The sequence below is a fragment of the Petromyzon marinus genome, unplaced genomic scaffold (assembly GCF_048934315.1).
Source record: "Petromyzon marinus isolate PM22_M1 ecotype Great Lakes invasive population unplaced genomic scaffold, UKy_Petmar_22M1.pri1.0 PM_G_Scaffold_60, whole genome shotgun sequence".
Lineage (NCBI taxonomy): Eukaryota > Metazoa > Chordata > Hyperoartia > Petromyzontiformes > Petromyzontidae > Petromyzon > Petromyzon marinus.
In genome coordinates this window covers 529,931-541,407 of record NW_027423014.1, presented here as the reverse complement: position 1 = coordinate 541,407, position 11,477 = coordinate 529,931, and the positions used below count along the sequence as shown (strand labels likewise).

Sequence of the window (11,477 nt, the reverse complement as noted above, 5' to 3'; positions counted from 1 at the left end):
CACAGAGGAATGCACACGTGACTTACACGTCTATACTTATTAATATATTCATGATGTAGTGAAAAAGTTTCCCAAATTCATCAGATTTGATGAACGTGCAAACGCCTTCCCGCACAGAGTGCACCTGAAGGGTTTCTCTCCACGGGCTGTTATGGCACACAATGAGAGGGCAAATGTTATTAATCTGCCTGGAAGCCTTCATATCTTTAAGATGAATGTTAACCGAAAACTCTAAGCACACAATTTTGGCTGACTACAAAAGGAATATTTACGAAAGCTAAATTCGGCTGACATAGCAAAGGGTGTTGAAAACAATACTATTTCTGTTATGCAGAAATGCATTAATGTTCAATCACAACTTAGAAGTGTCAATCCAGGCTATGTCCTTGAATGCTGGGGATGAACAGTTCTGACTTCAGCTGAATGTGTGTGCTGTGTTCACCTCCTATTTCCATTCGTATAAAGAGTTCCAGAGGAAAACAAAAATAAACTATTGCTTTGATACAACCTCCGTGTGCAACAGAGTTAATAGACTTTACTTCAAACACAAACTTGACACTGTCACACACTGCCATGAGTAAACAGGTGGTGGTGTGACCATAACCATGCCTGGCCACCTTCATCTGCTCAGCATCAATTCTTCCTCACTCCACCAAGTAATGAATCGAGGATCAATCAACATAGCCGAGGCTATCCGTGTCTCTGTCTCTCTCTCCCCGTGGTGAAGGTGTTCCCCTCCCCACATTCAGAGTCAACAGCGGCACGCGCTTAGCGTCTTTGACCGATAGATACATTGACGCACGTATTGTTGGTTCTTTCAGTAAAGTCATGTAGATAGAAAATAAAAATAACAGATTAAATTCAATAAGATAAAGACCACTTGTGTTGCGATCGAAACGTCGTGGGTTTTTTGCTTTATTTTCAATTTTTTATTTTTCATTTAATTTATAATCTGTTATTTTTATTTTATTTTCTATCTACGTGACTTTACCGAAAGAACCAAGAATATTAATTCCTGCAGTCACCAAAGTTTTAAGTCAAAACATTCACACACGTTGACAAAGCTTCACCTTGTGTTGTTGTGGGTAGGTCGCTTCTGATAACAAGAGCGGTATAGCAGCTCAAGCGGGCTTGGCCTGGTGAAAAAAATAAAAACTGCGTGAATATTTACAATAAAACAAAGTCACAAAGTGGCGAGCCGGGTGAAGGCAAATTAAACTTAAGCGAGATAATTAAAGTGAACGCAATCAGGCGAGGGCAGGAGGCAAGGCCCCGCGTGGCTAGGCCCCGCGCTGTAAAGTTCCAACCTGGACATCCATTCCCATGCTCGCTGCTACTCAACTGACATCCCTACGAGAGAGAGCGAGGCTCTACCTTGGTAAACAACAACAACCACTACAACCACCACCACCACAACAACCACAATCGCAATGAGAATTTCTCACCTCGGATTTCAGTGCAGGAAGCGATAGCTTCCTTTTACCTCGTGACGTCACGCGGCAGCAGGTGACGTGACGTCACATTCGGGGTACGAGACACGCTCCTCCCACAATGAGCGGCTCCCTAGCTAAATTATCGAGTGAATAAATTATGTTAATGTTGCGCCCATATGTCGTGAGTGCTGAACCCGTCGCAATAAACTCGCGACGGCTTTAACGAAAACATTATGTTAATGAGCCGCCAGTCACTGGGCGTAGCTTTGCCCAAATAAGGATTGGCACTGGAACGATATCGGCAGTGACCCAACCGGAGGTGACGTCATGTTCAAGAGCGCGGGGGAGGAGTGAATACCTTGGTGACATGACGTCACTAGCGAGGTACACCTCCCCCTGGCGTTACATGCCGTTGAAGTAATGCTGAGAGGTGACGTCACAGAGCGGAATTGGAGTTTAAGTTGATTTAGATTCATTTCCCATTGCTCCCTCCCTTGGGTGCGTGGGCTCAGCTACAACAACAACGTGGACATTATTGTGTATACACTGTGTGTGTGTACACTGTGTGTGTGTACACTGTGTGTGTGTGTACACTATGTGTGTGTGTACACTGTGTGTGTGTACACTGTGTGTGTACACTGTGTGTGTGTGTACACTGTGTGCGTGTGTGTACACTGTGTGCGTATGTGTGTACACTGTGTGTGTGTACACAATGTGTGTGTGTACACTGTGTGTGTACACTGTGTGTGTGTACACTGTGTGTATACACTGTGTGTGTGTACACATACAGACACAGGCCACCACTTGGCAGTCCCGGGGAGTCCTCCACCCACCCCACCACCCTTCACCACCCCCCACCACCCCCCACCACTGCCCCCACCACCCCCACCACCCTTCACCACCACCCCCCCCACCTCCCCCCCACCACCCTCCACCACTACCCCCACCACCCCCACCACCCTTCACCACCCCCCATCACCCTATACCCCCCCACCACGCCCCCCATTACCCTCCACCACCCCCATCACCCTGGTGGTGGTTGTTGTGATGTTCTGACACCAGTCAGATCAACACCTTCACAGCCACTGCTGCTGCTGCTGTTTGTTTATAGGCAGAAGGTGTTCACGCCACGTCCCTTTCTCTGTGTGTACACTCTGTGTGTGTGTACACTGAGTGTGTGTAGGTGTTCACGCCACGTCCCTTTCTCTGTGTGTGTACACTCTGTGTGTGTGTACACTGAGTGTGTGTAGGTGTTCACGCCACGTCCCTTTCTCTGTGTGTGTACACTCTGTGTGTGTGTGTACACTGAGTGTGTGTAGGTGTTCACGCCACGTCGCTTTCTCTGTCACCATTTTAATTCTGGGCCAAAGAGGTCCCGCAAACATAAGCATTTTCTGTTTAATATGTAACACAAACATAACAAACAATGAATTATATTCTTGGTTCTTTCGGTAAAGTCACGTCGAAGGGAAACAATAAAATAACAAAAAATATATAAAACAATAAAGTCTCACGACGTATCGACTGTAACACAAGCAGTCATCATCAGGTGTGAAAACCAACGGCAAAAAACATTTGAAAGAAGTGGCGGTTCGTATTTACTTATTTATAAAACGTTAGCACCACGGAGAGCGATTTGGCAGTTTATTTAGAAGGACGAGTCCATCTATGTTCGGAAAAGAGGAGGGGGGAGACGAAAAATTAATGTATGCTGTCTGAAAGCCACTGTAAGCGTGAACAATCAATTAAGACCTGAAATGGTTTATCACATCTTTCCAATGATTGCTAAGCCAGAATCCATCTTCTCGGTTGAAATTGTTTCTGTTTGTATATGTGGATAGCCTCATGAACGAATCTCTCATGGTAGCCCGATGGATTGCAAAGAACCTCCGTCTTGGAGAAGTCAATGTCATGTGAGCCTACTGAATTATAACAGTGATCTGCCACGGCCGAGGTGTTGGTCCTACCGTGTTTCAGGTCTGCTTTGTGTTCACGAATGAGGTCCGAGACATGTCGTTTGGTTTCTCCAATGTAACTACTACCACAGAGGCAACTTAGTTTGTAGACACCAGGGTACTGTATGTCCGGAATCACATCTTTTACAGATGGAACCAGATCACGGATTTTATGTAATGTGTTGAATCGGACCTGGATCTTGTGTTCATTCAAGATTTTGGAGATCTTTTTTGCGATCCCCGCAATGTAGGGCAAAGTGATGGTTTTGAAAGGCTCCTCAAGAGGGTCCTTCTTCATGGTTGGAGTGATAGCTTTGCGGATTGTAGTCGGAGTAACCATTAGCCTTAAGAGCTTGGTGTACGTGCTTGAGTTCACTGGCTATGTGTTCCTGGTCGGATATGCATTGGGCTCTATGGTGCAGAGTCTTGATGAGGGAATTCTTCTGGGATGGATGGTGGTGGGAATCCGGTTTCAGCTAAGCATCCGTATGGGTAGCTTTCCCGTAGACAGAGTGGCTCATTGAACCATCAATTTTTTTTTCACCAATTCCACTTTACAGTAAAATTGTAGACACGGCACAATATATATTTCTGAATCTTTATTTTTACCAACATTTAAAAAAATATTCTCCGTTAAGGCAAAATTCTGAAATATTGGATTTTTTTACAAAGCCTTGTGAATTCACCTTGTATCTGAACAAGTTCAATTTGTGCAAATATCTTTTTTCCAAACGTAGAAATAAAAAAGACATTGCTTACAAATATCAGCTCTATGTTTTCAAGTAAATACATTTTGGGTAGTGAATAAATTATAGTCTAAATAAGCTACACATGACGAATTGTAGGCAATTATAGTTATAATCAAAGACATTTTTAAACAATCACGTGGTCCCTGTAGTCGCCGTTAGAGACAATCTGCTTGAAACAGTTTATCAACATATATGAATAAATTGATTCAAATAAGCAGAGTTAATTTCCTATTTATGGCATGCCAGTTATGTGTCAGTTTTCGATATCAACATCACCTTATAAAAGAATAACATTTAAAATACGCACAGACAAGTATTCATTCGTAATTATTGACAGGCATATGAACAAAATTTAATTATATTCTTAGTTTTTTCGGTAAAGTCACGTTGAAGAGAAACAACAAAAAAATAAAATATATATAAAACAATAAAAATTATATATATATTATTTTGTTGTTTCTCTTCAACGTGGCTTTACCGAAAAAACTAAGAATATGAATTACTGCAGTCACCAAAGCTTTAAATAAAAAAATATTTTTTTTAATTACTTCAGTAAAATATACTGCATCAGGTTACATCGTATTAACAAGCAGCTATTTTAAAAATATGCACCGCCTGCTTAACAGTGTATGTACAACAAACTATTGTAGTGTCAATCAAAACGAGTAGGCCATTGTATGCTGGCGTCTGGGTCAAAATGTAGCAAATTCTCAACATTAGCTACAAATAATAGGTCACGGAGTTTAGATCGCAACACAAGCAATCGTCATCAGGTGGGACAAGCACAGCAGCAAGAAGACAAAACTGCTGAAGTAGGCGCCTACTTCAGCGTCTTCTTCTTGCTGTGGTTGTCCCACCTGATGACGATTGCTTGTGTTGTGATCTAAACGCCGTGGTCTGTTATGTTTCTACCCACGTGGTGACTTTACCGAAATAACTAGAGAGTGTGGATTCCTGCAGTCACAAAAGCTTCGAATCAAGATTGCCTACAAACTACACAACCGAGATGACGCATCAATCATCGCCCCCTACTGACAGGCTCTTGTCCACATGCAGGCCGGTGCAGGGCCACCACCTTGTGCCACACAGGGGCAGCTGCTACTTAGGGATGCTCTTCGAGCGTCTCAGACGAGGTACGACACGAAACTCCGAGTTGCCGAGGCGATTAAGCAAGCACCGTGTAAAAGCAATTATTATAACATAGTGAATGCTTGGGAGCTTATTGGCTCTCGCTCCTGGTGAGAGATTGACCCAACCTACAGGTCCACAAAGACTGGCTGCTCTTACTCTGCAGGTTGAACCTAGCAACTGAGTGTTCAACTTCACATTCATGTCATTAATGGCCTATTACAAAGGTGCATCTATTGCAGCGACATCATCTCTGGCTTACAAATCTACCAGGTCTCCACTTGACTTTGTATTGTCTAGGAAGTCCACCAACACCTCCACTTCCACAAACTGCTGGGAGTTGCCTCGCTCTGCCTCACAGTCAGAATTCTCTTCCTGCTTCACGTTGCACCCATCAATGTGAAGGTCCCATTTTGGAGTTGAAAATTCATCTTCACATTTCACCTTCACTTCTTCCCTCTTCACCATCACTTCTTCACTCTTCACCATCACTTCTTCCCTCTTCACCATCACCTCTTCATATTTCACCTCGATACCTTTAAAAGTGTCCAAGCTGTTATTTTCTTCCGGTTCGTGTTTCATGAGGGATGGGCTCATGGTGGCACTTTGACTTTCACAAGCTGATTTCAGACTCCACTCCTTGTGGATCTTCTGATGTTTTTGTGTTTTCTGGTGTACTTGAAGATGTTGTGACTGCGCAAACGCCTTCCTGCACAGAGTGCACCTGAAGGGTTTCTCTCCCGTGTGTGTTCTCTGGTGTATTACAAGAGCAGGTGACCGTGAAAATGCTTTCCCACAAACACTGCACTTGAAGGGTTTCTCTCCTGTGTGTGTTCTCTGGTGTTCTACAAGATTAGATGAACATGCAAATGCTTTCCCACAAACACTGCACTTGAAGGGTTTCTCTCCCGTGTGTGTTCTCTGGTGTTCTACAACATTAGATGAACATGCAAACGCCTTTCCACACACACTGCACTTGAAGGGTTTCTCTCCCGTGTGTGTTCTCTGGTGTATTACAAGAGTAGATGACTGTGCAAACCCCTTCCCACACACAGTGCACTTGAAGGGTTTCTCTCCTGTGTGAGTTCTCTCGTGCCGTGTTAAATCTTCAGTACGATCCGTGCTGTATGCACACCAGTCGCATTGTTGCCTTGTCATACCAAGCTGCGCTGAGTGCATTTGCGCCATCAGACCAATTCTGCGGAGGAAGCATCAGAGGAAGCGTCAGCTGCAGACAGAAAAAAATAATATCCACACCATCGACACGTCAGTATCGAGACACAGAGGAATGCATATATACACAGTAACACGTGACTTACACGTCTATACTTATTCATATATTCATGATGTAGTAAAAACGTTTCCCAAATTCATCACACGGGCTGTTGTGGCACACAATGAGAGGGTAAATGGTCATAAACATGCCTGGAAGCCCTCGTATTTTCAAAATGAATGTTCATCCAAAACTCCAAGCACACAATTTCGGCTGTCTGGCTACAAAAGGAATATTTATGAGAGCCAAATTCAGCTGACATAGCAAAGGGTGTTGAAAACAATACTATTTGTGTTATGCAGAAATGCATAAATTAACGTTCAATCGCAACTTAGAGGTGTGAATCCAGGCTCAGATGTCCTTAAATGCTGGGATGAACAGTTCCGACTTCAGCTGAATGTGTGTGCTGTGTTCACCTCCTGTTTCCATTCTTATAAAGAGTTCCAGAGGAAAACAAAAGTAAACTACTGTTATGATATAACCTCCGTGTTCAACAGAGTTAATAGACTTTACTGCAAACACAAACTGTACACTGTCACTGGGTAAACAGGCGGTGGCGTGTCTAGAATCATGCCTGGCCACCTTCATCTGCTTGGCATGAATGCTTCCTCACTCCACCAAGTAATTAATTGAGGATCAACGAACATATCCGAGGCTAACTGGAGTTTGCGTGCCTCTCTCCGTGGTGAGATGTTAACTACCTCACTTGGTATACAGGAAGTCGTGGGTTCGATCCCGACCCTGACGCCTGCTGTATATTTGGAGTTTGCGCGTCACTCCGTTTAGTGTCTTTGACCGATAAGACATTGAGACACGTATTCTTGTTGATTTCGGTAAAGTTACGTAGATAGAAAATAACAATAACAGATAATGCAATTACATTAAATAAAGAGCACTTGTGTTGCGATCAAAACGACGTGAGTTTTTTGCTTTACTTACAATTATTTGTTCATTTTATTGTTATTTTTATTTAATTTTCTATCTACGTGACTTTACCGAAAGAACCAAGAATATTAATTCCTGCAGTCACCAAAGTTTTAAGTCAAAACATTCACACACGTTGACAAAGCCTCACCTTGTGTTGTTGTGGGCAGGTCGCTTCTGATAACAAGAGCGGTATAGCAGCTCAAGCGGACTTGGCCTGCTAACAAAAGAACGAAAATAAAAACTGCGTGAATATTTACAATAAAACAAAGTTACAAAGTGGCGAACAGGGTGAAGACAAATTAAACTTAAGAGAGATCATTAAAGTGAATGCAATCAGGCGAGGGCAGGAGGCAAGGCCCCGCTTGGCTAGGCCCCGCGTTGTAAAGTTCCAACCTGGACATCGATTCCCATGCTCGCTGCTACTCAACTGACATCCCTACGAGAGAGAGGCTCTACCTTGGTAAACAACAACAACCACCACCACAACAACGACCACCACCACAACGATGAGAATTTCTCACCTCGGATTTCAGTGCAAGAGCGCAGGCGGAAGCAGGAAGTAGTATGACGTCACTTCCCCCACGAGCGGCTCTCCAACTGAATAAATTATGTTAATGAGGCAGGCCCATATGTCGAGGGATGGGGGCATGGGCGCTGAACCCGTCGCAATAAACTCGCGACGGCTTTAACGGATACACTATGTTAATGAGCCACCAGTCACTGGGCGTAGTTTTGCCCAAATAAGGATTGCCACTGGAACGACATCGGCAGCGACCCAAGCGGAGGTGACGTCACGCTCAAGAGCACGTTGGACGGATGAATACCTTGGTGACATTACGTCACTAGCGAGGTTGTGATGCCGCCGCCACGGAGCCGATCGGCGGGTGGCCCACCTGCGATCTCGCCGCCCCGAGCGGCGAGGCCGACATTGCTCCACCCCACCACCTCCCCACCCCCCCCCCCCCCACCGGAACACACACGCACGCACTCCCCAGAAGCCCTCGTAAGGGATAATCTTCACGGTTTCCTGCAGCCAGGGAATTGGACGGTCTCCCCCGACGCTAACACCCACCGCGGCGCCGTGACTTTGGTTGTAATTACATGGTCACGACGGGGCTGCCGAGCCACCGCAGGTAGACAGCACACACAACACACACGGGTCAGCAGGCAGGTAGGAGGGCAGAGCCACGAGCGGCGGGAAAGCAGGGTCGCCCTCTGGCTGGAGGGTCGCTGAGCAGGTAAATTTAGATGCGGACGTCGCTGAAAGCAACGGCCCGGGGGATGCTGGGATACAGATGGGCCTACCGATTGGCGGGTGATCCCAGCGAGCTGATTGGCCCGCGAGTCGGCACCAGGTAGCCCCTTTGATGTAGAAAGAATAAAGCGGGTCAGGGCGAAGGAAAAAGGGCCTCTGGCTACTCGAGTCGACCCCAGGTCCGTCAACTCCCAAGTCCAGCCGCGCGAACGTCCGTGGGACGTATCGACGCGCCGCGAGGACCAGACGGCAGTGACGACGAACCGTGAGTAAGAGAGAGAGAGGGAGTTGGGACTTAGCTTAAGAGCAAAACAGGAGAGGGTAAAGGGGAGGACAGGTAGAGTGTAGTGCCGACTATCGAGAGATAGATTGGTCCTGCCCCGCTGATCCCGACTGACTCGGTTAAATAAGGGCTCGCCGGCGCGGTGGAATAAATCGTCGGCGGTTACATAACGGACTGGTGTGGTTTTTGCGGAAGCGTGGGTGCGCTTACTGTCGCGGTGGTCGTTACATAACAGACTGGTGTGGTTTTTGCGCGGGTGTGGAAAGAGAGTGGAAGCGTGGGTGAGCTTGCTGTTTGCGGCGGTCGCCGCGTGTGTGGAGCGGCGCCGCGTGGAGTGTGTGCGCTACCAACCGTCGGCTGCGGACTCCCACGTTGCGAGCGGATACCCATCTCGCACGCATGCCCATCGCATAGCCCTTTAAACCCGTTTAATCCAATCCCCCCAATCGTCGGAGTGAGCACGAACGACGTCGCTTACCCTCCTACCTTTAACCCCCCGGTTACCCGCGTGTGATTGGTGCGTGGGACTGCGCGGGCGGGGAGCGTCGCGTTTGGGTGCCGGCGAAGCGCTAGCGGGTCCCAGGGAGGTCGAGGGTGATGCCCCACCGGTAGGAGACCCGGACTCGGGGGGGGACGGCACAGGGGGGGGAACAGGAGCGCGACGACCTTTCCCCGCCCGGGGAGGAGTGCGGCGGCGGCAGCTCCCACACTAGTGGAGAGTCTGGGAGCGTCGGGACTTCGCGGACAGGGTCGCAGGCAGGGGAGGTCCCGGGGGCCGGCGACCCTAACATTATGGTGTCAGAAGCGGTACGAACCCCCGCGTTACCCCACGCGAAAATAAGGCATATATTCACTGGCCGGGGTACACCTTCGTGGAGAGCATTTGCCCGCAACGTCCTAGGGGCTAAGGAAATTAATGGGTGGACGGAAGCGCAGACGCTACGTCAACTTAATATGAATCTGGATGGGCGGGCAGCCGATTTTGTGGAAGCCCTACCCGCAAGCGCGCAGACACAGCTAGAGGAGCTGATGCGCCGACTTGATCTGCGCTTCGGTACGCGCGATGAGGAGGAGGCAAAAGCAGCCTTAGAGGCACGCCGTCGCCAACCCGGCGAGGACCTGCGCGATTATGCCGAGGATGTGCGTGAGCTAACAAAGATCGCACGCCCGAGGTACACCACGGAAGCGATTGAGGAGCTGGCCGCAGAGAAAATCCAGCGATACTTAACGCGCACGGCGTGGTGGCAGCCAGACGTGAACTGTACGCGCCTCTCCTTTGATGCCCTTGTCGAGCGCGCGCGCAAATGTGAAAGAATTTCTAGCGAACGCGCACAGCTCCGAGGACTGGGACGGGAGCGCACCATCGCAAGTCTGTCCACCGAGGAGGAAGAGGAGGAACAGGAGCTCGCCAGGATGGTAGGGGGTCGGGAAAGGGGGCCTCCGGTATCCCGCGAGACCACCCCGGGATGGATAGCGGGGATACAGGCGGGCATCGGGGGGATCGACAACAAAGTAACCCAAGTGGACAACAACGTAACCCAAGTACGGGCACATGTGACTACGCTGCAGACTACGGTAGAGACGATTCAGACCGAGTTGGGAGGGCTAGCTGGGAGGGTAGCCCGACTAGAAGCAGAGTCTGGGCAGCGGCGCACGGGGGGGAGAGGGAGCGGGCAGGGTGCCCACTATGGAGCCGCCACCCCCCCCCGGGCGTGTTATATGTGCGGCCGTCAGGGGCATCTCATGAGAGACTGCCCACAGATCGCCCGCGCTAGATATACCGAAGGGTTAAACGCCAACGCCCCCTAGAGAGTGGACCACCTAGGGGTGCAATCACCGAGGTCCCGAAACAAAACGACGATAATAATAATGGTAAGCAAGTGACACCCACACAGGTCACGGCCACAACACCCAAGGACGCGGTGAGGACGGGCGACTGGCTACGGGAGCTGGTGGCAGGAATCACGGGGGCCACGTCACTGGTGGAAGGACAGGTGAACGGGCAGCGCACCCGGATCCTACTGGACACGGGGGCCGTGGCCTCACTCGTGAGCGCCGCGCACTGCAGCGTGCTCGGGGTTGACGTGAGCCGCCTGCCGGCCCCGGATTGCGCGCTGCACACAGCGAGCGGAGCCGGGATGGGGTTGCTGGGAAGGATCTCCCTCGAGGTCCGTCTCGGAAACCAGGTGTGCACTCAGGAGTTCTACGTCTCGAGTGTGCTGTGCCACGAGTGTATCGCAGGTACCGACCTCCTGGAAAAGCTGGGGCTCAACGTGCAGCCCCGGCAGCGGTGCGCCACTGTGGAAGGCAGCGGGGAACGGATTCCATTCCTGGGACGGGAGCCGAATCGCCCCCGCTTCACACCTGTGGCCGCTACCCTGACGACGGCCGTCACCATCGGGCCGCTCGCCGAGATGCTGGTACCTGTGGCGACACCCTCCACCGACCCCGCGCACCGACCATCGGGGGAGGTA

The 11,477-nt window shown here is 49.1% G+C and overlaps 1 protein-coding gene across 1 annotated transcript; it reads right to left on the bottom strand.

Moving 5' to 3' along the window:
* Positions 1-3,974: 3,974 nt before the first annotated feature.
* Positions 3,975-7,678, bottom strand: LOC142919512 (uncharacterized). Its single transcript, XM_076062454.1, has 2 exons — positions 7,614-7,678; positions 3,975-6,463 (listed from the first exon to the last, which is right to left on the bottom strand). The coding sequence occupies exon 2, from the start codon at positions 6,451-6,453 to the stop codon at positions 5,524-5,526; it is 930 nt and encodes a 309-aa protein (XP_075918569.1). The 5' UTR covers positions 6,454-6,463; positions 7,614-7,678; the 3' UTR covers positions 3,975-5,523.
* Between the last annotated feature and the right edge of the window lie 3,799 nt (positions 7,679-11,477).